The following is a 27873-nucleotide window of genomic DNA, read 5'->3' on the forward strand; positions in this document are numbered from 1 at the left end:
GTTTTTCCAGAAGCTAAAAGAAATACCCAGTTTTTCAGTGTGCCTTACAATGTAACAGCAATGGCGCTTAATAAAAAGTGGTTTGGACATCTCTGCTACAACCCCTTCCACTCCCAGATAGTCTCAGATTTGTAACAAGCAATAAGGAGAGTGGGTGGGCGTTCAAAAGCAATCCAACAGAGGGGTGGGCAACATTGCAAAAAGCACTAACAGTCTTACAAAACAAAAATAGGATGAAAAAGTCTCGGCAGCAGCTTGTAGCACCTTAAACCTGCATCAGAAAATGCCTGAACATCTACTTAGTAGAATTTAACAACTTGTGAACATAAATCCAGATGATAGCCTTGCATACAGCCTTAAATACAGATGACTGAATAGGCAAACACTAATGCCGCGTACACACGATCGGTTCGTCTAATGAAAACCGTCTGATGGACCGTTTTCATCAGACGAACCGATCGTGTGTGGGCCCCATCGTTTTTTTCCCCATCGGTGAAAAAACTTAGAACCTGTTTTAAAATTATCTGATGGTTAAAAAACTGATAGAAAAAAAAAACGATCGTCTGTGGGGAAATCCATCGGTTAAAAATCAACGCATGCTCAGAATTAAGTCCACGCATGCGCGGAAGCATTGAACTTAATTTTTCTCAGCGCGTCGTTGTGTTTTACGTCACCGCATTCTGACACAATCGTTTTTTTAACACGGCAAGACTGATGAAAGTCAGCTTCATCGGATATCTGATGAAAAAATCCATCAGACCGTTTTCTTTGGATGAACCGATCGTGTGTACAGGGCATAACAGATCTGGTAGGGAATGCCTTGACAGGAAAAAGGTGCTTCAAACTATAGACTTTGACAATAACTTGTCTAATCCACCTAGCGATGGTAGAGTGAGAGGGAGGGAGACCCTTACAGGAGCCCTCTGGAAAAACAAACAGCTTTCTGATTTCCGAAAAGGTAGAAAGTAGCAGGTAATACTCAGTGAGGTAAACTCACAAAGCATGCACTATACAGTTGTGCTCATAAGTTTACATACCCTGGCAGAATTTATGATTTCTTGGCCATTATTCAGAGAGTATGAATGATAACACAAACTTTTGGAATGGTATACCTTTGGTCTTGTTGACTCCTCTCCAAATGTAGTGTTTATGGTTGTGGCCAAAAAGCGAAATTTTGGTCTCATCACACAAATCACTTTGTGCCAGAAGGATTGAGGCTGGTCTCTGTGCTGTTTGGGGTATTGTAAGCAGGATACTTTGTGGCATTTGCGTAGTAATGGCTTTCTTCTGGCGACTCGATCACGCAGCCCATCTTTCTTCAAGTGTCTCCTTATTATACATCTTGAAACAGCCCGAAAACTTTTCCTGGCAGTTGTGGCTAAAATTTTAGTTGGTCTACCTGACTGTGGTTTGGTTTCAATAGAACCCCTCATTTTCCACTTCTTTATTAGAGTTTGAACATTGCTGATTGGCATTCTCAATTCATTGGATATATTTTGTATATCCCTTTCCTGTTTTATCCAGTTAAACTACCATTTCCTGCAGATCCTTTGACAATTATTTTGCTTTCCCCATGACTCAGAATCCAGAAACGTCGGTCCAGCACTGGATGAAAGATGCATGGGTCTGTTAGGAGTCCAGAAACTCATTGACCTTTTTTACACACACACACTAAGTACAAGCAAACAAATAACAGATTAGAATGGTTACCTTTAATAGCCATTCAAACCCCTTTGTGTAAACTTGTGTGCATGTTATCAGGCCAAAATCACCAGGGTATGTCAACTTTTGATCAGGGTTGATTGGGAAGTTTCTGTTGTCATTATAATATAAAAAGAGTAAACACGGTTGATTGATAATAAATGGCTTCAGCCAAACACTAACGAAGTGAAAGAAATGTTTTTGTGTTATCATTTGAATTCTCTGAGAAATTGCCAAGAAATCATAAATTCTGCCAGTGTATGTAAACTTATGAGCACAACCGTATATACAGGAATCCATGGGAATTTCCTTATGGTGCTTCAGAGTAGGACACCGAAAGGAAGATATGCTGGTTATTGTAGAAAGCAGAGACCAAATCCCTGTGCAACACCAAGAAGGGCTCCCTACAGGATAAGGCTGTTCATTCAGAGACACTCCCTGCTGATGTAATATCAGACAAGGTAAAATCCCTAGTAGGTTCAAAGAACAGCTTCTACAGAGCCAAAAGAACCAGACTGAGGTCCCAAGGGGACACAGGGGAAGAGATGTGAGTTACACCCTGAACAAAGACTAGAGGTCTCCTAAATGAATAGACAAGGCTGAAAGTTGTCCCTTGTTGATACCCAAGGCCAGATATTGTTACAGACCGGACTAGACGAAAGCCAGTAATGTCTTGAAATAACATTTGTCGCCTTGCATCAAGTGAAATAATGCCTCCAGGTTTGTTAGTAGACTTTGCAAAAATGCAACTTTCTAGCCTTTAATAAGGTAGAGATGACAAAATACAAAGGGCCCATGTCCGATGCTGTTAAAGCCAGTGACTAAGAAGCAGGATGAAACATTGGCCCCTGGGAGTGCAGATGGAGTAAATGTCAAGAAACTGAGCAGGTCTGAGTACCATGGCTACTGGTCCAATTCAGTCCCATGAAGATTATGAAAATAGCCTTCATCTAGACCTTCTGAAGTAGGCGAGGGAAAATTGGGAAGGGAATAAAGGTGCAAATCAGGATAAACTGATTGCACAGAGTCAACACTGTGAAAGCCTGAGGGTCCCTAAACCAAGCGACAATACTGCCCAGATCATGGTAGAATTTAGACACCAGTACATCTGTGGCAAAGGAATTGGAATACTTCCAGATGGAGGGCAAATTTTCCTAGATCTAGAAGCTGGTGACTTGGAAAGTCCACCTGCCAATTTTCCACTCCTGGGATGTGAATGTCGGACAGATCTACAACATGAAGCTCTGCCCAATAGAGGATCAAGTCTGCTTCTTTAAGAATAGTGGGACATCTGGTGCCTTCTTGATGACTGATGTAGGCCACAGTCATCAGGTGTCCGTGAAAAAGATGTGTCCAGTGATGAAAGGTCAACTGAATTGCCCTGAGGTAATGGATGCTGATGGGAAGGCGAGCTGGCTCCAATGAACACCTTCCTTGCACCACAATGGTATTTTGGACTGTACCCCAGTCAATTAGGCTAGCCTCCATCATGACAACCTTTCATGGCTGATAAGGAATGAGCTTCCCTAACCCTGTGCTGGGTTAAAGATCAACCACACCAAGAAGTCTGGCATTGAGGGTCAGATGCAAGGGATGGACCATAGATTGAGTCTTTATTTTGCACGCTGGCAAAATGTTGAGTTGCCAGCATAAAAAAAGACTCAAGGGATGCTACCATGAGACCCAATACCCAGAGCAGAAAGATCCTGGACAGGGCTGTTTGTTTAGAGTAAAACCCAGATACTCTAGTCTATGAAAAGGGTCCAGCGATGATCTCCTCAGATTAAACAGAAGAAAAAGAATCAAGAATCATCCTTGTCAGGCTCAAGACAATGACACGTTTGTGTCCTCCTCCTGCTATTCCTCATTAACCCACATTTTCTTTGGACACATTAGACTACATGGATGGTGGGCCTAACTTCATAGATACTGGATTCACACCCACTCAAAACTGTGAATGGGACCTTGTTATCCTCAAAGAAAGCTGTGTGGACTACCCCATTGCGACCAAAGGATTGGCAGCAGCTGTTTGTAGGATGACCATTTGGTGTGACTTTGTGTTCTTGTTTATGAACTCTAAAAGATGGGCTGCAATATATCTTTCTAAATAAGCAGAATACGACCTGTGAAAACGCACCTGTATCCAAACTACAGCGAACCACTCATCCCCTGACTGCAGTGGGGTTGATGAGGAAAACACTGAGAGCATCATAAATTTTTGTCTTGTCTGTGGTATACTTTTATACTACTATGTTATATTTATACATTTTCAATTTTGTATAATAACTTTCTTTTTTACATTTTATCTATTGGGTACCGTTAAAGTCCTTAACTTAGTGTGTTAGGGTTGTTTTCTGTACTCCTCAGATTAAAGTGGTCCTAAAGGCTGACAGTTTTTTGCCTTAAAGGTAAAAAACCTTCAGTGTGCAGCAGCCCCCCCCCCCCTCATACTTATCTGAGCTCCCTCTCGATTCAGCGATGTGCACAAGAGCATTGACTATCTGGGGACTCTCCCTCCTCATTGTTTGAAACAGTGGTCAATCACAGCCAGTCAGCCAATGAGGAGAGAGAGGGGGCGGGCCTGAGTCACGGCTCATGTCTGAACGGACAAGCAGAGCAGCGGCTCAGGAAAGCACCTGCTGAGGAAAAAAATATTTTTTTTAAAAAAAAATGTGATATTTATTAAATAAAAAAGTAAAAAATAGTGTTTTTTTTTTAAATTGTCACTCTTCTTTTGTTTATAGCGCAAAAAATAAAAACCGCAGAGGTGATCAAATACCACCAAAAGAAAGCTCTATTTGTGGGAACAAAATGATAAAAAAATTGTTTGGGTACAGTGTAGCACGACCGCGCAATTGTCATTCAAAGTGCGACAGTGCTGAAAGCTGAAAATTGGCTTGGGCAGGAAGGTGCGTAAGTGCCCGGTATGGAAGTGGTTAAAGGAACCTATTTAGAAAAAAAAAAAAAAAACCTTTACAACCCCTTTAAACAAAAAACATGGCACCTAGTGCACATTTAAATGGCTTCATACATATATGTCCAGGCCCCTTTTAATGAACTGGACCTAGGTTTTGAACAAAATAAATAAATAAATGTTCTTCCTTTTTTTAAACACCAAGTATTATCTTAACTCCTTGCAGTTTCTATTTGTATAAAATCATTTTTTATAGAGCCTGCAGTTTATACTAGAAGCTCTGTGAGAAACAAATTCTGGCTGCTAAAGAATGATCAGGCGCAGTATTTTCTTGCTAGTAGTAATAGATAATTTACCGATTTCTTTGGCTGTGTGGACTGCTGTTGTAAATTATTACCACATTATTACTGTATGCAGTAGATTTGAATAGCCAACAGATTGTGAACAGAGGGAAAAATACATTAACATTCTAAAATTATCACTGATATACAAGTATATCAATATATCAATATGTAGAACTATTATTAGTATTATTTACTGTTAAGATTAAGTGTATGGTTGTAAAGTTAGTATAAAGTGCTTTGTGTGTTTTGTAGTAGTGTGCCCATCCTCCAATGCTTGTCTAACAGTATAGGTGCAATGAAATGACTTCACAGCAGATGGAAGAGCAGGGAGGTCAGGCTAAAAGATCAGCCTGCTGGGGGCTTGTCCAGTTAAAAAAGAGAAAGAGCCGAACATGCAAAATGAAAGTCTTTTACCATTTAATAAAGAAATCGTTTTGAATACAGGAATTTTCAACATTCTGCTGTTATTTTTCTCTATATTCACAGCATCCTGCTTTACTTTTTGTGTCATTCTCCCCTGACAATTTCACTTAAAGCTAATTAGCCTATTTACCCCATGGCATGTTATTCCCTGTTGCCAAAACTGTTAAATGCTTCCATAAGTAGAGAAAAGGCATTAGCACCAGACAGATGCAATGATACTAGCTGACAATGGATGTGTGAAGCAATTGCCTTAATTAGGAAGCTCATTAAATCACACTGCATAAAAAAAAAAAAAAATCATGGGAAAAAAAGTCTCCAAAATGCTGTATCATTTATTTTACAAGAATCCGACTGATAAAATCTTTCAATTGACACCTTTAATGGGGACACCTCGAAAGTGAACATAATTACTAATTAGAGTTAAACTAAATCCATGTAAAAAACAGGGTATGTTTAGAGGTCCTCTGGAAATGTACTACTAAGCTTGGGCATATTTGAATGTCTGGACAAAATAAAACATTGATAAATCCCTGCAATAACTGCACATTTCCACATGTTTTAGCCCTTTAAAAATATTAATGTACAAGTAAAGAAAAATACCTAGTGATCTGAAATCCAGTGTGCTCCTTACTTTCAGCCAGAGTGGGCAACAGTACTTATGCTGTACTGAAATTCCAAGTAGTGCTGTCAGCCCCATCCAGTTTTTCCCTGCTAAACTATAGAACACCCCCTATCCTCGTTTCCATACCATAAGTGAGTTTTGTAAACCAACGAAGAGAACTGGCCAAAGTCGATAACTCTGTTTGGGTGTTTAATTGCAGCAGAAGCAAAGATGTCAGCTTAAACTGGCAGTGATGTGGAATTAAGCTGGAGGTTTGGAAATTATTGGATTTCTGGATCAACAGCTATTTTCTGTACTTGAAATGCATCAAGGGCCAGTTCACACCAGACGCAGTTCCGTGTGCATTTTTTTCTGCATTCTGCACTAAAAATCCATGCACAGTGTTTTACATGTATTTCAATGGCTCTAGTTCACACCATGCAGTCAGTTTCCGGTGCAAAAACTGACTGCATGGAGTGAACTAGAGTTATTGGAATACATAGAAAACACTGTGCATGCATTTTGTGCAGAAAAAAAGCACACAAAACTGAACAAAACTGCGTCTGGTGTGAACTGGCCCTTAATGTGGAACTAAAGTTCATGCACACCCATTCCTCCAGGAATTCTATCCCTGCACATTTCCCCCTCAACACAGACTTCTTCACCAGGTCTTCTTCCGTGTTTGGTATCTTTAGCCATCTTGAATGGCACACACAAAATGACATGACTTCCCTACATTTGCACAAATCAATTCATCCTGGCACCATAAATGCAGAGAATGTACACTGAGATGAGCATACTCAGCTCTGTCTATAGTCTAATAAGAAAGGGGGCACATTAGGAGCCCACTTGAGTGGGATTGTGGCCATCACGGGGTTAATATGGTATCAGGCGCTGGTTTATGGGTTGTAGTTAGTCTATGTTTGCAGGTAATTCCTAGGTACTGTTCCTTTAATTCTGGGATCATCAGCCAGCCAATGGGATGCGACGGAAGCTTCTGGGAGCAGGAAAGGCTTTATAAGGACTGGCTGGGCTGGGAATCTCCCTCTTTTCCCTTGGCAGCAGCAGCTGAAGAACTTGGACTTCCTGGTTTAGCTGCCCCTCTCTCTAAAGGTATGGAGTCTCTCTTTAAGAAACTTTTAGAGAAGGCAGGCAGCGAAGGGGGGGAAGAATGGCTCAAGCGCTGTTTAACTATGGGGGACATTGTCCCTGAAGAACAGACAGCCGGAGTGGAGACAGGCGCTGGGTTTATGTTACCCACTGAGCAGCAGGGAGAGAGTGCGTCTGCAAGTGAGGAGCCCCCTGTCAGAGCGCGGAGGAGTCAGCCTCCTGAGCGTACAAGGGAATCCCTACCAACTGAAGAGGAGGAGCGGAGGCGCGGCATGGGCGAGGAGGAAGATGGCGGGGGCGTTCCAGCAAGTGTGCGCCGTTCAGGACGGCAGAAGAGGAATCTTTCACAGTCACCTGCGAGGGGAAAAGCCAGGGGAGGCAGAGCAGCGCAGCCCAGTGCAAGCGTGGGGAGGGGGCGCCCGCTCCCCCCACGTCCACCCATTCAGCAACAGGTCCCTCTGAGGGGACAGGAGCAGCAAGTCTTACCTGTCAGGCTGGAGCCTGCAGCGTCTATGCATAGAGGAGAACCCGGTCCAGCCGTCAATGCACAGCCTCAAGCAGTGGGTGAGTGTGCTCAGTTACAGGCTCTGAATGTTATTGTAGATTCACTGTCCTCTTTGGTTAGAACACTGACCCCTGCTGGTACTGTGGCTGCAAGTCCTGTTTCACATTTAATGTTTAACCCCATACTTACCTCACATTCCTCCACTGCTCCAATACATCAACCCCCCAATGTGTCTATGGCCCAGGGGAGTATGGCGGGGGAGGGTAATCCCCCTGGGAGGGTCAGCGTGCCAGAGGCATGCATGAAAGAGGTAATGCCCTGCGAAATTTCTCCCCTGGGGTTTCACCTGAGCATGTCAGTGAAGGATAAAATTTGGAAAGGGGAATTTATGGACATCTTATCCCTGTTACCCTCCCAGAAAGACTTTATGGCTAAAATGGAAAAGAATGAGAAACATGATGACGACAGACGCAGACCCATACCTAGGTCATTCAATAACTGGTTGCAAGCATTTTGCATTTTTGCAGGTGTTATGACAGAAAAATACCCGGAACGCAGTAGTGGTCTGTTCCAGCATGTGGATCATATATTGGAGGCTTACAAGAGCTTTGGTGGACTCGGATGGTTTTATTATGACGAGTCATTTAGGCAAAAATTGGCGGTCCACCCCTCGCTGCGTTGGGGTATGAAAGACGTGGGCCTGTGGCTAAATCTGTTGGCCCCTCAGAGGTCTGCCATGACAAAGCCAGCTGCGGTTCCCACTTCAGGCGCAGCTTTTAGGAAAGGGAGCTGTTTCGCGTTCAATGACAGCCAGTGCCGCTGGAATGCGGCTTGTAAATATAGACACGAGTGTTCATATTGCGCAGGGGCTCACCCTGCGGCCAAGTGTTTAAAGAAGTCGGCAAATGCTGCCAGTCAGAGTGCTAGGGATATTTTTCCAAAAAGCCTGCACGCCAGTGAGGCTGGAAAATATGCGCCCATGGCTGGAAATATATCCAGACCAGGTGACGGCGCAGTTCCTCAGTAGAGGTTTTGAGTTTGGTTTTCCCCTCCCTTCATTCTCAGGGGCCGGATGCACCGTAGTGGGCAATTTAAAATCGGCCAGTCAGTTTCCACAAATTGTGAGGGAAAAGGTTGAGAAAGAAATTGCAGAGGGTCGCATTGCAGGTCCTTTTGAGCACCCCCCCTTTGACGATTTCCGCATATCACCTCTAGGGGTGGTGCCCAAGAGGGAGCAGAATACGTATAGGATTATACACCATTTGTCCTTCCCTAAAGGCGATTCGCTTAACGACGAGATTGATGTGGAACTTTGCTCGGTTACGTATGCGACTTTTGAGGAGGCGATCGTTAAAATACGGCAGTGTGGTCCAGGTGCGTTACTGGCGAAAGCCGATATTAAATCGGCTTTTAGACTGTTGCCCATAGCCCCGGAGGCATTTAATTCTTTAGGTTTTTATTTTGACGGGGCCTATTTCTTTGATAGGTGTTTGCCCATGGGGTGTTCCGTATCATGCTCGTATTTTGAGGCGTTCTCGTCTTTCCTGCATTGGGTAGTTGGTTTTCGTTCAGGTAGTGGCAATATTGTCCACTACCTGGATGATTTTATGTTTATAGGACCACAGGATTCGGGGAGTTGTCAGGAGCTATTGCAGGCTTTTCAGGATATGGCGGCGCAGTTTGGCGTCCCGCTGGCGGAGGAGAAGACGTGTACACCGGTGACATCTCTGGAGTTCTTGGGCATATGTATAGACACGTGTAAGATGGAGTTTCGTTTGCCGGAGGCAAAATTGGTGAAATTAAATTCTTTGCTAGCCTCCTTTCTGGCAAGAAAGAAAGTGCGACTCAAGGAGATGCAGTCGCTGCTAGGCGTCCTGGCTTTTGCTGGCAGGATCATGCCCGTTGGACGGATTTTTTCGCGTCGTTTGTACCTAGCGATTGCTGGCTTAAACTCCCCGTTTGCCCACGTCAGGCTGACAACGTCGATTAAGGCAGATTTGATGGTCTGGGCACGTTTCCTGGAAACGTATAACGGCAGATCGTTTTTTCAGGAAGAATTTGTTGCGGCGCCAGATTTTAGGTTATTCACGGATGCGGCAGGGTCCAAGGGCTTTGCCGCGATATGGAGAACACACTGGTGCTGTGCAGCATGGCCAGAGTCTTGGGTGGTTCAGGAGGTCACAAGAAACATTGTCCTGTTAGAGTTGTTCCCGATTTTGGTGGCATTGACGTTGTGGGGAGCTCAGTTTGCAAACAAAAGGATTCTGGTGGAAACAGACAATAAAGGGGTCCTCTTTGCCATCAATTGCCTTTCGTCAAAGTCGTTGTTGGTGGTCAAGATTTTAAGACAGGTTGTTTTTCTTTGCTTACACTTTAATGTTTGGCTAAAAGCCAAGCACACACCGGGAGTGCAAAATAATCTTGCCGATGCGTTATCTCGGTTTCAGATGGACCGTTTTCGTCAGCTGCTTCCGGAGGCGGATGTGGAAGGGATGCGTTGCCCGGAATTTTTGTGGGACCTAATCTGGACATTGTTTCAAGAGCAATACAGGGCTCGGTGGCACCAAAGACGTGGTTGTGCTATGCTGCTTCTTGGAAGAGCTGGCTGTCCTTTGCAGAAGATTTAGGAGTTAGTGACGGCCGCCCGTCCGAGGGGTCATTATTAGCGTTTGTGGCTTCCCTTATGGAGCAAAGTTTGTCTTTCAGCCATATATCAAAAACCTTAGCAGGAATTTCCTTTTTTTGCCGACTGCGGGGTTTTGCGCCGTGCACAGCTTTCTTCTCAGTGAAACAGGCCTTGAAAGGGTATAAAAGGGTTAATTTTGTCCCGGATGACAGAAGGCCGATTTCACTCGACCTTTTGGGAAAGTTGTGCGAGATAGCGTCGTCCGTTTGTTTTTCGGTTTTCGAGTCCATACTTTTTAGAACGGCGTTCGTGCTTGCTTTTCATGGGGCTCTACGCATATCAGAGCTAATCCCTAAATCTAAACTGGGTGGGTCGGGTATTTTAGTCGACCACGTAACGGTAGATACCTCGGGAATTCAGTTATGGATAAGTCGTTCTAAGACCGACGCGTTGGGTAAAGGTGCGAGGATTCGGTTGGCAGCTCAGGGCGTTAAATCTGTCTGCCCCATAGATGCGGTGACTCGTTTTTTGGTCGTCAGGCCCCCAGTTCCAGGGTTATTTTTGGTTCACCAGAATGGAGGGCCGCTTACCAAATATCAATTTGATGCGGTATTACGCAAATGCCTGCTAAAGTTGGGTTTGCAAAATATGAGGATATCCTCCCACTCATTTAGAATTGGCGCTGCATCAGAAGCGGCCCGGAGAGGAGTATGTGAGTCAGACATTAAAGACATGGGGAGGTGGAAATCAAATTGTTTTAAAGTTTACGTTCGTCCTAACCTGTTTATTTAAATTTCAGGTCAGCCCCGCACAATTTGGATTCTGGGACATTCCTACATTCACTGGGCGCATAAGAGAGCGGCCTTGCGTAGGTATTCAACGAATTTATCGCTTTGTCCGGAATCATTCCAGGTTTTTTGGAAAGGTGTGCGGGGACTTCAGTGGCACCAACTTTACTTTCACTTAAGTGGGCTTAGTCAGCGTTGGCCTAAGCCGGATGTATTATTAGTTCATGCAGGTGGGAACGATTTGGGCAAAGTAAGGACTTTGGATTTGCTATTTTTGATCCAAAGGGATCTGCAGCGGTTTTCACTAGCCTCTCCAGGCACTATTTTAATTTTCTCAGAAATCATTCCACGCTTCTCTTGGCTCTCCTCTCCGCAGAGGAGGGCCATGGAGAAGATGAGGAAGCGGATAAATCGGGCCATGCACAAGTTCATGCCACAAATTGGTGGTTTGTCTTACAGGCACGTTGATTTAGAGGGGGGCTTTACCGGGTTATACAGGCAGGATGGCGTCCACCTCTCGGACGTGGGTATCGATATTTTTAATTTGGGATTGCAGTATGGAATTGAGCAGGCCGCGGAGGTGGGGTGGGGCCGGGCCTGATGCTCATACCCGGCTTGTGGGACGTGATATGTCAATTAATGATTTAAATACTGCTCGAGTTACAAAAACTGAGCAGTTGCACATATTTTGGTTTTGCTTGATTAATGGCAAATTTTTGATATTTGAAGTTATGAATTAAAATGATTTTGTTGAATTTAAAATGCTTTGTGTTTAAACCAATAAAGTTACCGCGGCCTTTATTCGCCAATGGTGGGTCAGTGTGTTTATTTGCTATGGTGCCTGGAGTAAGGTTGTTGGGTAAAGAGTATGGCCTACAGTCCCATAAGAAAGGGGGCACATTAGGAGCCCACTTGAGTGGGATTGTGGCCATCACGGGGTTAATATGGTATCAGGCGCTGGTTTATGGGTTGTAGTTAGTCTATGTTTGCAGGTAATTCCTAGGTACTGTTCCTTTAATTCTGGGATCATCAGCCAGCCAATGGGATGCGACGGAAGCTTCTGGGAGCAGGAAAGGCTTTATAAGGACTGGCTGGGCTGGGAATCTCCCTCTTTTCCCTTGGCAGCAGCAGCTGAAGAACTCCCTCCCTCCTCCCCTGTCGCGGTAAATTTTATGTGGTAGGCGTCACCTTGGGAGTCCAAGGGGGACGTGATATGTCAATTAATGATTTAAATACTGCTCGAGTTACAAAAACTGAGCAGTTGCACATATTTTGGTTTTGCTTGATTAATGGCAAATTTTTGATATTTGAAGTTATGAATTAAAACGATTTTGTTGAATTTAAAATGCTTTGTGTTTAAACCAATAAAGTTACCGCGGCCTTTATTCGCCAATGGTGGGTCAGTGTGTTTATTTGCTATGGTGCCTGGAGTAAGGTTGTTGGGTAAAGAGTATGGCCTACAGTCCCAAGAAATGTACAAGCACCCTGGAATTCATAAAAAGATAATCTTCACAAATTGGTCTCCTGTCTGTGCAACAAATGGCCCAACTTGCTACAGATTCATGTAACTTGGTAAGTTGTAAATTAATCTGTTGCAGAATTTTGTTTGCAATATAGAACTTACACATGTGATGCAATTAACTCCAACAGGATTGAGGTCTTATTTGCCTTCATTTTTCTTATTGTAGATTAGACAGTATTTCTAAAGGAATTTTCCACAGCCATAGTGCCAGAATGTAAAAGCAACGCACATAACTACCTGAATCGGTTGCATGAGCTGGAGATAGCAAAAAAACTCATGTATGGCTTGCATCCATTTGTAACAGGAGTTGTTAATATGACCACTGTGTGAGAAACGTGTCACACATGCTTTATTGAATTACTCCTATAGTATGTCTCTTGTGCAATAAAAAAGTCTTCCTGTTAGCATGTTCCATTCTAAATGTTAATGTTTCAGATTGGTCCTTTCCTCAGACATACACTTTAAAGTGGAGGTTCACCCTAAAAACTAATTTTTAACATTAGACTAAGCATAGTAAGGGCATTTACTTTCGTCAGGTTTTTTTTTTTTTTTCTATACATACCTTTATATTTCTGATTTGGTCCAGGGCTTCCGCGTTCTGAGGACTCCGGGACTGGGCGTTTCTATCCCTGCCTCAGGGTTCCGATGACTGCGGGACTGGGCGTTCCTATCCTTCGGTTCGATGATTAACGGCTTGTGAAACAGGTGACCTGTCACACAACGCGCATCACCAGATTTCCGGAAATAGCCGAGCTGCGAGTCGGCACTATACAGCGCCTGTGGCCGCCGTGTAGGGCTGACTGCGCAGGCTCCGTATAGTGCCAACTCGCAGCTCGGCTATTTCCCGACATCTGGTGACGCGTGTTGTGCGACAGGTCACCTGTTTCACAAGCCGTCAATCATCGAAACCCGGAAGCCCTGGACAAAACCAGAATATAAAGGTATGTACGGAGAAAAAAAAAATTACCTGCCGAAAGTAAATGCCCTTACTATGCTGGCTCTGCTAGATTTAATGTTAAAAATTATTTTTTTGGGGTGAACCCCCGCTTTAACTCTACCAGAGGATTAGCTTGCAAAAAAAGCATCACTTAAAATTAAATCACTACTACGCAACTCAAATTTATATGCAATCTATTATCCCAATGAAAAAAGATAACTATTAACAAGTTTCAAGTAGAAAATAAAGGAACATTTAAAATCTCCAGCATAATAAAAACTTTTAATAACCTAAAACACAAAGGAACGTGCTGATTCCGTTTTGGCAGCAATATGACATGGAACACTATATGGTAGAAATAGAATAAATGGAAGAAAAGTACATTTATTATGTCAGTTGACAAAAAGTAAATCACAAAAAATAAATAATGGTACAGTACCCTATAATAACATAGCTGTTCATAATAATTAAATCAAACAGGTTAGATAGAAGATCCTGCAGACCAACATTAGTATATCAAACATATATCATTTAAGGCAATGAAAGGGTACCCATAATGATCATCCCAAAATATAGAAACCAGTATATATATTAAAAAAGGGAGATTTTGCAAGTACAAAAAATATATACTTATCAAGTTATACTGTGCAAATAAACTGTTATATACATAGAACAGCACAAGTTGAGATAATGGCAGCATATAATTAAAAATGATAGCGGAGATGCACCATTTTGGAGGCATAGGGTTGATTTACTAAAGGGAAATCCACTCTGCACTACAAGTTGGAAGTGCAGTCGCTGTAGATCTGAGGGGAAGTTCTGGAATTAGGGGAAGCTCTGCTGATTTTATCATTCAATCATGTACAAGCAAAAATTCTGTTTTTTATTTTTCTTGCATGTCCCCCTCAGATCTTCAGTGACTGCACTTCAAAGTACACTTGTAGTGCATACGCCCATGTCAAGCGAGGTGACATCACACGACCAGCTGTGAGGGAAACCTATCAACATAAAGTTGTTTTAAAATGGCTGTTTTCAATAGTTATTAGCAGCTTGTTTTTTTCACTAGCTTTTAGTAATGGTGACTGATTTTGTTGGTCTACATGTCCCCTAGGTGCTTTGATAAAACACACATTTCCTCTACATAATTATGTTGCTAGTATTGCCTCTATTTCTATTAATACTTATTTGAAAAATAAAGCTGATTGTGTATGTATTAAGTATCATTAAATACAGAAAATGTTAGTGAAAAATTGGGTTCCACTGAAAAGCATTAAGGAGTGAGAAGTGTAAAGTCAAGGTATGTGTAATCATCTTTACATGTAAAACACAAATAATGCATATACCGTATTTATTGGGGTATAGCGCGCTCCCGCGTATAGCGCGCACCCCTAAATTTGCCCAGAAATTCCTGTGAAAAAAATATTTTTGTACTTACAGTTTGGTGTCTTGCACTGCATCCATCGGCGGCCTCGTCGGGTTCGGCGTCCGTCTGCGGCTTCGGTTGTCCTCTTCGTCGGGTCCGGCGTCCTTTTCGCTCGTTTCCCTCTTTACCGTGCCGAGTTTGAATACTGCGCCGGCATATAACGAGCGCAGTACACTCGCGTATAGTCGGCAATGCTCGGGCTGACGTCCTGGACGTACAGGACGTGAGCGCGAGTGTAGCAGAGACTGCCCGACTATACACGAGTGTACTGCGCTCAGTATATGTCGGTGCAGTATTCAAACTCGGCGCGGGAAAGCGGGTATCGGCGAATATCGCGCACCCACGATTTTGCCCTGATTTTCAGGGCAAAATAGTGCGCGGTATACGCCGATAAATACGGTAATATGTCAAGAACAAAGGATGAAACACGAGTAGTAGATGCTAAATATTCCATCTAATGTATTATTATGCTAAATGTGTATTAAATGAATGTGAGAACACAATGTAAAAAACAAAAACAAAAACAGACTAGTAAATCAAGCATATGATTAGGAGAAATGTTACTTACTGTCAGTACAGAAAGCAGGTCTTCAACTGTGCAATCTGCTTTCAGTCGGTCCCTGAACATGCGAACAGTCGGGTGTTTCAGATAATAATAAGAGGCAATTCGCCCATAGGTTTGTGGCTCAATACTGCGACTATCCTAAAAATAAACAGAAAAAAAGACAAATGACATCGTTACTCAACACCCTGCATTCAGCCTTCCTCAATTCTGTCTAGCAAATAGTACAAATCTGATAGGTATGTTTTTTATTTTAAAGCACAATGGTAAAAAACTGTAATCATACCATTCAATATTATCAGATAATCAATTTACCTTTTCTTCTTGCAAGAAAATAAAGCACCTAATGTAGATGGAATTTATTAACGTAAAAACTCAGCATATTATGTCTATATTTTGGATCTTTTTACAAACCATCCATGTGCTGAGTAATAGAAATGAATCCCCCCCCCTTCATTTCTTCATTACATATACATTAGCTATTTATTCAAGATATTCCCTTTCCTTAGAGTGTATTGTATTAAACACCACATCTAGTTTTCAGTATATTTGGAATTATGCCTCATTATATAAAGTTTTTATAAACAAATAATTTTTATAAATCTGTTCTAAAGTTTCTTACCCTAGAGCACCTGTTCAAGAAATATTAACAGAATTAATGATCAGTATTGTAAATGGCCGATAGATTAATACACAGGAAAAATATGTAACCCTGCATTATATTAAAGTTTTGGTGTAAATTTTCTCCTAAAGCAAAATAGCTATACTAAGCAGTTTGACACTTTTTCTTGGTTTGTATTTAACAGCACACATTTCCCATGTTTAATTTATACCTTAGAGACGTTTGAATGTTATCATTTATACTTCAGCATATAGTGTCAAGTTGTGAAATATCCCTAATTAGGCACGGACTCCTCTGTACTCATACCATTCATTTGTTTTCATTAGCTAAATACATGAGCAGTGATCTATGAATGATCCAAACCGCTAAACACAGAGTATTAGATATTAACTCTTATATTATTCTAAGAATGTGGAACTTAATTTTAATGGCTTGGAATTATTAAACAAAAAAAATAATAATAATATATATATATATATATATATATATATATATATATATATAATAATATATATATATATATATATATATATATATATATATATATATATATGTATGTACAGTATATTCCTCATACTAACTTTTGTATCATTGTTAGCCTGGACATCACAATTCAACAACAAAAAATAACAATGGTTTGAATGCCAACAGCCTCAACAAACCAAACGTCAGGACAGCCATAGACACCAGGCATGTGGGTGGACATGCATCTTCTTACTTCTTTGCTATCCATAAAAATGCATGAAAAGGGAAGCTACAATTGCTATCTTTTTAACAGGGCCGGTCGCCATTTCTCCTAAAAAATGTCTGACACCTTTAGCCAGAAAAATTTCACCCAATCTGACTTTAAATTACAGGATCAGGCTCTCACCAGACTCATAACACTGGGTACATTAAGTTATATTTGCCTTTACAAAACTGTGATTGTTGTATACTGCATGTGAGGCTGGCTATAAACACTTGGATCCTGGCTTAATCAAAAGTCCCCCCCATGCAATATTTGGGTGCGAAAATCAGACTATTTCGTTTTTTTCCTGGCTAACTGACTTTGATTGACAGTCACGGGAGCCAAAGGCGCCGCTGCTGTGTTTCAGCCAATCAGGAGGGGGAGGGACTTGTGGACATTGCTGAATAGAGATGGGGCTCAGGTAAGTATTAGGGGGTGCTGAGGGGGGCTGCTGCACACAGAAGGCTTTTTATCTTAACACATAGAATGCATTAACCACTTACGGACTGCCCACCATCATTATACGTTGCTAGGTTGAAGAGGAATACCATTGTTATGGTAGCAGCTAGCTACCATAACCCTAGTTCCCCTCTTCAAGAGCGGGCAGTCCTCTTTCAGATAAAAGTGGTCTCTGCGGCAAATACGCCGCAAGATCACCGGAGCCGTCGGCAGCGGCAGAGGCAATTCGATCCTTCTGTGTCAGTGGCATTTTGACATTTGTGTTCTCCATACCACTGCAGGGCGGAAACGTCACTTCTGCTCAATGCTCTTAAGCAATTATTTTTTTTAGAATGGCATAAAACATTTTTTTTATTGCATTTTAGTCTAAATATGGGATTTGATGTCTTTTTGACCCCAGATCTCATATTTAAGAGGACTTGTCATGCTTGTTTCTATTACAAGGGATGTTTACATTTCTTGTAATAGGAATAAAAGTGACAACATTTAAAAAAGAAAAAAAAAAACAGTGTTGAAAAAAAGTTAAATAAATAATATTTTTTTTTTAAAGCGCCCCGTCCTGATGAGGTCACACGCAGAAGAGAACGCATACATGAGCAGCGCCCACATATTAAAACAGTGTTCAAACCACACGTCAGGTATTGCCGCGATCGTTGAAGCGAGAGCAATAACCCTAGACCTCCTCTGTAACTCAAAATATGCAACCTGTATAATTTTTAAAAAAATATTGCAATGACCGCCATTTGATTCTCTAGGAACGAATTCTTTCTGAAACCTTTTGGTTTCTACCTCCCCTTTTTTTGATTCTCTAGGGTGTTAGAAAAAAATAATATATATAAAATGTTTGAGGGTTCTAAGTAATTTTCTAGCAAAAAAATATAAAAATTAACTTGTAAACATCAAATCTCAGAAATAGGCTCTGTCCTTAAGTGGTTAAGATAAAAAAAACGTCTGCCTTTACAACCATTTTAACTGCTTGCCGATTACCTCACGCAGATATATGTCGGCAGAATGGCACGGGCAGGCAAAGCAATGTATATATACGTTGCTTTGAATCCTGCCCCCTAGCGGGCACGCGCACGCCCGCTGTGGTCTCCATGACGGTGGCCGCAGGTCCCGCAGACTCGATGTCTGCCTGTGTCCTGCGATCGGGTCACGGAACGGCAGAATGGGGGGATACCTTTGTAAACAAGGCATCTCCCTGCTCTGTCACTGATCGTCTGCTCCCTCTCATCAGGAGCAGCAGTGATAACAATTTGAATCACTCCCTAGGACACACTTAACCCCTTCCTGCCCCTAGTGGTTAACCCCTTCACTGCCAGTCACATTTATACAGTAATCAATGCATTTTTATAGCACTAATTGCTGTATAAATGTGAATGGTCCCAAAATAGAGTCAAAAGTATCCGACGTGTCCGCCATGTCGTTGCAGTCATGAAACAAATCGCAGATCGCCGCCATAACAAGTAAAAAATATAATAATAAAAATGCCATAAAACTACCCCCTATTTTGTAGACACTATAACTTTTGCGCAAACCAATCAAGATATGCTTATTACAATTTTTTTTACAAAAAATATGTAAAAGAATAAGTATCGGCCTAAAATGAGGAAATTTTGATTTTTATATTTATTTTTTGGGGATATTTATTGTAGCGAAAAGAACAAAATATTGCTTTTTTTTTCCAAAATTGTTGCTCTATTAAAATTGCAGAGGTGATCAAATACTCCCAAAAGAAAGCTCCATTTGTGGGATTTTTTTTTGCAAAAAGTGCTCTGGTCTTTGGGCCAAATAGTCCGGGGCTGAAGTGGTTAAGTAGCACCTGAAAGGTAGCCATATTTGTAAATTAAATTGATAAATGATACAAGCAATATGTGCACACCATGTGACAGTGTTTTGAGTGTAAACAACTGCAAAAGATCAAGCACTGAGAAACCTCATTCAAGGTGGTAACTTATGATCGAAATTGAGCATTACCTGATAGCATCAGGCCATTTCATAGAAGATTATTAAGGCCCGTACACACAATCTAATTTTATGGGCATAATTGTCTGACGGACGTGTTGTGCCGGATAATTCGACCGGGTGTATGTTCCATCAGACAATTGTTGGCTGAATTAACGACAACAAATGTTGGCTTGTTCATGCTCACCAACTGTCTGACAATAAATCTGTTATGTCAGTTTATCCGATCGTGTGTACACAAATCCATCCAACTAAAATCCAAAGTACACACACACATGCTTAGAATCAATGTTAAACATTAAGACAACATTAGCAGAAGTTGCACAAAGGGTGGCGCTAAAGAGCAGAAAAAAACCCACATATTTAGGTTTTGTTGGCTGAAAATGGTGTGCCGAACAAGTTCATGGCCAACGCCCTTTGGACCAAAATCCTGGGAAAAGTCCGCTGGAAGTCCGATCGTGTGTATGAGGCTTAAAGCGGAGGTCCACACAAAAATAGAACTTTTCTAAACCCTCCCCCCTCCGGTGTCACATTTGGCACCTTTCAGGAAGGAGGGGGGTGCAGATACCTGTATAATACAGGTAATTGCACCCACCTCCGGGCATTTGCCACTTCCCGTCTCCCCCCCGCTGTCTTTTGGGAAACACACAGGTTCCAGAAGACAGCAGGGACCAGTGACCCTTGCCTACCTCATCCAAAAATACAAAATAAAGGTTTTGGCTATATATCAAGATACAAGATATCAATGACAGGTAGATTTCTGACTGGGAGCGGATGCTAAGACAAATTTTTTTATAGAGTTACATAGTCAGGTTAACAAAAAAGCAAAAGGCACATTTCATCTAGTTTAACCTTTCCTTGTTCACACTGTCAAATCACTATACCAACTTCATCAAAATGGGGATGCAGCAAACATAAAATGAAAGCTATACTGCCTTTTGCACATACAGCAGTGAACAATGTGCAAGTGATTACAGGGATTTTAAAGCATAAAAATCTCTATGTGTGATAATAAGGTTTTATATTGATCCAGTAAGTTACCCTCAAAGAGTTTGACAGACTTCCAATCATCACAAATAATTCTGCCAATGGTACTCCTAATTCAAATATTTTTTGATCTGATCAGAATGATAAAACCGAACATCTGTCTCATAATTGTATTACTTCTACTACTTTTTAATCAGTTGATTTACTAAAACTGGATAGTGCAAAATCTGGTGCAGTTGTTCATGGTAGCAAATCAAATGCTAACTTCAGTTTGTTCAATTAAGCTTTGACAAAAAAAAAAAAAAAAAAAAATCTGGAAACTGAGGAAAATAAAAAAGGTTTATTAAATCAACCCCACTGCCTAATAATAATCTGAAAATATTCTCAACCCAAAAAACTTTTCAATTAAAAATAATTAATAAATGTTGATCTATAAGCGATCTTACCTCCGCAATTTCTATACAGTATGAGCATTCAAGGTCAATAAGTGATTTCTCCACAAGGTTCGAAAGGAATTTATTCATAGTATCATGTCCAACATCTTCCAAATTGTAGTAGCTAAATGAAACAAACATGAAAAACATTAAAACAAAAATGCTTGCTACAGCATCTCAAGCAATAGGACTTGACATGATATTAAAAACTGGTTCTGCACATTGCTCCTAATTTTAGTTCAGTTAATAAATTATTGTGGACTTGCACAAATTACTCACCAACTTGGTTTGATCCCTGCTTATTGACTATGGGTCACATGCCTGTCAAAAATGTACTAATCTGGCAAACTAGATGAATGTATTAATTGTGGATATGTTTCACAAAGTACATAAATGGTACTTAACCACTTTCTGCCTGGCCTATAGCAGAATGACAGCTGGACGGTGGTTCAGTTATCCTGACTGGACGTCATATGACTTCCAGCAGGATAAGCCACGATCACGTGCCTGCGAGGGTGCGGAGCGTAGCTTTCACTGGTCTGGTGTGTCAGTCTGACACAACGCATCTCCGATCCAGGCATAGAGCCTCTAGGGGAGGCTCTTTATTACATGAGCTTTGTCCAATCACAGCTGATCACAGTGCAAACAGGAAAATTCGTGCATCAGCTTTTCCTCTATCGCGTCTGACAGATGCGAGTAGAGGAGAGCCATTTGGCTGCTCTCCTGACAGGAAGATAATCAAGCATAATTAATCAGCGCAAAAACCTACCCCAGAGGATGCCCGCCCAGGACCACTAGGAATGCCCACTAATGATGACTACCAGGTATGCCACCCAGGACCACCAAGATTGCCAATCAGTGGCCATACATTTTGCAAATCAGTGCCCATCAGTAATGCCTGCCAGTGCCTCATCAGTGATGCCCATCAGTGCCACCAATATATCAGTGCCCATCAGTGCCATCTATCAGTGCTGAAGATTAGTGCATACTTACCTAGTAAAGTGCAACATCGGTCTGATGCTGCATTTGTCCACCGCTGACTCTAAAGCCCTGTACACACGATCGGTTTGTCCGATGAAAACAGACCATCGGTAAAAAAAATAGAACATGTTTTAAATTTTTCCTATAGATAAAAAAACAATATAAAAAAACAATCGTCTGTGTGGAAGTCCATCGGTCAAAAATCCACGCATTCTCACAATCAAGTCGACGCATGCTCGAAAGCATTGAACTTCATTTTTCTCAGCACGTTGTAGTGTTTTACGTCACCGCGTTTTAGCACGGTCAAATTTAAGACTGATGGTGTGTAGGCAAGACTGATGAAAGTCAGCTTCATCGGATATCCGTTGAAAAAATGCATCGGATTAGATTCCATCAGATATCCGATCGTGTGTACGAGGCTTAAGACTAAGAACTGAGACATATAAACACCACTGATTGTTCAGTTCTCAGTGCTCCATGAGCAGAGAGCTGGTGACTTTCAGGCATTGCTGTCTGCTCTGCCCCACCCTATGCTCACTATAGCACTGGGCTGTGGAGGGGGCAGGAGTGGCTGGCCCAGGCTCTCAGCGGTTAGCCAAGGGATAAGTCTCCTTTAAAGGATAAGTTCACCTTTAAAAAATAAATAAATGATAAAGCATTGCACCCGCACAATCTCAGGCTTCTGTAGACTGTTAGTGTAGCTGTCTGCCCTATACCTCATACAGGCAGGCAGTTACTGAATGACAGAAAGAATCAATGAACATTAAGAACTACAAGACGTCAGTCACAATGGATGATGGTATTTGCAGTTCTCCTATTCACAGAACATTGTGAATGAATGATGGCGCCAAGTTGGCAGAGCCCTGAGCGGCCACAGTTTTTTATATATTTGTGACAGCGGGTGCGAGGAGAAGATCCCTGGCTCGCTGTCACAATGGGGACCGGGGGGGGGGAGTGGCTGCTCATATTGTAACCCGGGATATTTTTTTCACACTGAGGCATTTTTCAGGCGCTTTTGGGTAAAAATAGCGCCTGTAAAGTCCCTGAAAAACGGCTCCCCTGCAGAGCAGTCTCAGTGTGAAAGGAGCTCCTGCCGTTTGAAGTGAATGGGCAAATCGCCAGCAAAGCGATGCTACAGCGGCACCTTGCGGGCAATTTTAAGCCTTTTTCAGCCACTAGAGGGGTTAAAAGTGCCCCGCTAGCGGCCGAAAACCTCAGCAAAAATTACGGTAAAGCGATGCTAAAAACGCTGCCGCCTCGGTGTGAAAGCACCCTTATGGAATACAAACTCATGCTTTACTAGGAGAGTAGAATGGAATTAGATAGCATAAGTTTGACATCAGTTTCAGATGCTTCTGAGATTATTCAGAATTTATTCATAGACAGATACATTTGACCGATAGCTGACCTCCTTCTGACCTGCATTTTACCTGCTTCAAGCAGGTGTTGCATTACCATAGATTGTATTAAAATTAAAAAAAAACAACACTTTTTTGGAAAAAATACACTTTTTTTAATAAAAAAAATAAGACAACAGTAAAGTTAGCCCAATTGTTTTATATTGTGAAAAATGATGTTACGCAGAGTAAGTTGATACCCAACATGTCACGCTTCAAAGTTGCGCACACTCGTGGAATAGTGACAAACTTTTACCCTTAAAAATCTACATATGAAATGTTTAAAACATTCGACAGGATGCATGTTTTGAGTTATAGAGGGGGTCCAGATAAAAAGACCTCAGATCTAATTTTTACACTAAAATGCAAAAAAAATAAAAAATAAAATGTTGTTGAGCCCAGGTTCACACTGGGTAAGTTTTGCTTTGATTTGGGATGCGATTTCACATGTGAAATCGCATCTCAAATCGGCTGCATTTGCCGGCAATTGTCGGCAATGACACCGTCCTAATCGGTGCGACGCCGCATCTGCGGCGCTGCACCGAATTTAAAAAGTAGCTCCTGTACTACTTTTTGCGATTTTGGGCCGCGATTTACATTGACATCTGTGCAGAAACCTGCACAGATGCCTCTTAAATCGCGGCTGAAATCGGGACTGCCGGCGGGAGTGAAATCGTGCGAGTTCAGCTGAACTCGCACGGCTTCACTCCCGCAGCCCAGTGTGAATCAGGGCTTAAAAAAATAAATAAAATAAAAAATTCTCTTAAACCACTTCCTTACTGGGCACTTAAACCCCCTTCCTGCCCAGAGGACTTTTTACAATTCGGCACTGCGTCGCTTTAACTGACAATTGCGCGGTCGTGCGACGTGGCTCCCAAACAAAATTGACGTCCTTTTTTTCCCACAAATAGAGCTTTCTTTTGGTGGTATTTGATCACCTCTGCGGTTTTTATTTTTTGCGCTATAAACAAAAATAGAGCGACAATTTTGAAAAAAAAATAAAAAAAATGTAATTGTTGCTGTAATAAATGGCTCAATTTTTTTTAAAAAAAACATTTTTTATCCTCAGTCTAGGCCGATACGTATTCTACATATTTTTAGTAAAAAAAAAAAAATCGCAATAAGCGACTGGTTTGCGCAAAAGTTATAGCGCCTACAAAATAAGGGACAGAATTATTATTTTTTTATTATTATTTTTTTTACTAGTTATGGCGGCGATCTGCGACATTTATTGCGACTGCGACATTATGGCGGACACATCGGACACATTTTTGGCGCCATTCACATTTATACTGCAATCAGTGCTATAAATATGCACTAATTACTGTATAAATGTGACTGGCAGGGAAGGGGTTAACACTAGGGGGTGAGGAAGGGGTTAATGTGTACCCTAATATTAGTGTTCTAACTGTGGGGGAAGGGGGGTGACTGGGGGGGTGACCGATCTGTGTCTCTATGTACAAGAGACACAGATCCGTCTCCTCTCTCCCCTGACAGCACCGCTGTCTGCGAGAGCCGGGAATGAGAGATGATCTCATATGTAAACATATGAGATCATCTCTCATTGGCCGCACAGATCGCCTAGGAAACGGCCGCTCCGATTGGCCGTTCACGGCGATCTGTGACTGGCTGTGTCCGAGGGACACGGCCAGTACAGAAGTTCCCCGCCGCGCGCTCGGGAGCGCGCGCGGGGAACGCGGAAATGAGCTGCCGTCAATTGACGGCGGCTCAGAGATTTAGAACCACCCTGCGGCCGTCAATAGTCGTACGGCCGTAGGGAAGTGGTTAAGAGCTATGGGCGGAAGTGACGTTTAGACGTATAACGACGGCAGGTGGTCCATAATTCGTTAACTAAACAATATTAGCCATTATGAACTAACATTTTTCATGACAAATTAGTAGGTTAGATTGACAAAAATGCTCCATTTTATCGGAGTAGTTGTGTGGCATCCTATACAACAGTAATTAACGTGATATTAACCACTTCAGCTCCGGACGATTTTACCCCCTTCCTGACCAGAACACTTTTTACAATTTACAATTTGGCACTGTGTCGCTTTAATTGACAATTGTGTGATCATACAATGCTGTACCTAAACTACATTTTCGTCCTTTTTTTCCCACAAATAGAGATTTCTTTTGGTGGTATTTGATCGCCTCTGCAGTTTTGAATTGTTGTGCTATAAACAAAAGAAGAGCAACAATTTTGAAATTTTTTTTTTTTACTTTTTGGTATAATAAATATCCCCAAAATGAAAAAAATAAATAAAAAATTCTTCATCAGTTTAGGCCAATATGTATTCTTTTACATATTTTTGGTATATATATAAAAAAAAAAAAAAACAATAGGTGTATCTTGATTGGTTTGTGCAAAAGTTATTTTTATGTAGTTTTTATGATTTATTTATTTTTTACTAGTAATGGCAGTGATCTGCGATTTTCAGCGGTATTGCGACATCGCGGCGGACAGATCGGACACTTTTGACACATTTTTGAGACCATTGATATTTATAGAGCGATCAGTGTTATAAATATGCACCAATTACTGTATAAATGTCACTGGCAGGGAAGGGGTTAACACTAAGGGGCGATCAAGGGGTTAACTGGGTTCCCTCCCTGTGTTCCAACTGTGTGGGGATGGGACTAACTAGGAAAGAGGACAGATCGATGTTCCTACTTTGACAGCACAGGGATTTGTGACAAATCCCCACGCTGGCTATCGTGCACACGATCACGCATGGCCGACGGCGATCACGCCTGCCAGCCACACGCATCGGGTCCCCCGCTGTGCAGCAGGCGGGCACACGTGGCTACGGCAGCGCTGGCGCACCCTCTTGTGGCTCTCCTGGGCAAAGCCGTATATATATGGGATTTCGCCCAGGAGAGACATTCTGCCGCAGTATATCTGTGTGAGCCAGTCGGAAACCGATTAAAGACTCTTTTTTTTTAAACAAACATGTTATACATCTCTGCTCTCTGCAGTGTTTTTTTGAACAGAGAATTCCCGATCCTTGTCGGCGCTCCTGGTTCCTCCATCATGCCGAGAGCCCCTAGAGTAAGCAGCTTGCTATGGGGGCACCCAAGCACGCTCTGGATTTACTAGTGTATAGCCATCTTTAGACTGCCATGGCTAGGAGTTCCCTGTGTTACACTTTCTGCAAGATTCTGCTGAGTAAGGTTCAGAGTGCTGTGCCAAGAGTGTGACATGGAGAACTCTGTTTGTTGGTTGGCATCAGAGGGCTAGATCAAATTTTAACAAACAGGCTAAGCACTGTTCTGAAGGGTCCTTCTCTGGCTAGCAGGCTGAAAAATAGTCTAGTAAGCCAACTGTGAATGCGGAATCGGAACAAGGAGAATCCTCTAGAAAACAACAGCTTTGGACTACCTAAACACAGCTGTGGCAGACAGCTAGAACTGGCTGAACCAGACAACAAACCACAATGTGATGAACAGGTGCAGAACACCAGGAGTGGAACACAATGCCCCTTTTGAGATGAAGGCTGTGACTTGTTTGAAAACCCAAAATTAAACCTTCAATATTTTTTCACTTGGAATATGGGGGGGGGGGCTTCTTATATTTAAACTTGCATTAAACCCAAAAACAAAAATGCAATATAGTGAAGCTTACCAATTTTGCTATGGTGGCCTCATTCTTTTTCATTTTTTGGGGTTTAGATCAGGTGGGGGAAGGGTTTTTATTTGCAGTTCTACCTGGGGATACTACCACTCTTATCCTATTGGGACAGAAATTTAGTCACCGGACCTAGACCTAAAAGTGTAGCCCAAGTTTATACACTACACCTAATCCTGTTCCTAAACTCAAAAGCTAACTTAGATAACCCTACTCTCATAATATTGTGATGTATAGCAATATAGTATCTGGAAGAGCTTACATTAAAGAAAGTTATATAAAGACGACGTTCACCCCAGAAAGAAAACACAAATATTAAAACCGAGTCTACTACTTGTATACAGAACTCTTATATGCTATAGCTACTGTTCCCACACAATGTGCTTTAATTTCTGTACCACAAGTGCGAGTCATAAAAAAAGCCAGCAACTTTGGAGACAAAAGACACTGTGGTCAGAAGTATTGGTGGTCAGTGGCTGGCTGGCTGGAACAATAACCCCCCATCAATTGTTAGTCAGTGGCTGGGTGGAGCAACAATCCCCACTCTCACCCAAGCATTGGTGATCAGTATCGGCCTGTAACCAGCAATCGGATATTATGGGGCGCCTTATAGGCTTTCTTTGTCAGGGTTCCCTTCCCCCCCTCCAAAAAAAATATTCCTAGCGGTCTAGTGTGGAAAGCTTCCCTAATATTTCCTTGTGTCCTAGTGGGTAATAAAATAAAATAAAAAATAAAAATAAAAAATAAAGACACACCTCCTACCTATTGTGCATTCTATGTAGCACACAGTGATAACAAATGCCATCACTGTGGTAACAGTGGAGGCTCTACACAGTTACAGAGCACTGTGTAAACCCCTCTCCTCCCTCTGATACCAGAAGTTTCTTCTGAAGGAGAACAAAGAAAAATAAACCTTCTACTTAATATTAGAATGGTATTTTAGTATGGGTCTGATTCATTGTTAAATTTTCACTGTTAGACTGGAAAAAAAATCCGTTTCTGGCAAAATAATGAGTGTATAATTTTAGCTAAAGTATGACCACTATGCCTAGATGCATTGAATCATCCCAGTCATTATTTTGTCCTTGCTGTAAACAGACAGCCTACCATTTTATCACCACGTTATTTCATTTAATTCACATTGAAACCCAGCTTTACAATAATTGACTTGTCAGAAGCTTTAATTTATGAAGCTGAGCTCTGCCAGCCTTCTC

The 27873-nt window shown here is 41.8% G+C and overlaps 1 protein-coding gene across 3 annotated transcripts in view; it reads right to left on the reverse strand.

Moving 5' to 3' along the window:
- ASCC3 (activating signal cointegrator 1 complex subunit 3) overlaps nucleotides 1–27873 on the reverse strand; it is an 841816-nt gene that overhangs the window by 109084 nt on the left and 704859 nt on the right. For all 3 annotated transcript variants that reach the window (XM_040350155.1, XM_040350157.1, XM_040350156.1), the window contains 2 exons: nucleotides 20663–20774; nucleotides 15463–15597 (listed from right to left, as the gene is read on the reverse strand). In XM_040350155.1, the coding sequence (XP_040206089.1) occupies nucleotides 15463–15597; nucleotides 20663–20774 (247 nt within the window). The remainder of the gene's footprint in view (nucleotides 1–15462; nucleotides 15598–20662; nucleotides 20775–27873) is intronic.

The sequence above is a fragment of the Rana temporaria genome, chromosome 4 (genome assembly GCF_905171775.1).
Source record: "Rana temporaria chromosome 4, aRanTem1.1, whole genome shotgun sequence".
Lineage (NCBI taxonomy): Eukaryota > Metazoa > Chordata > Amphibia > Anura > Ranidae > Rana > Rana temporaria.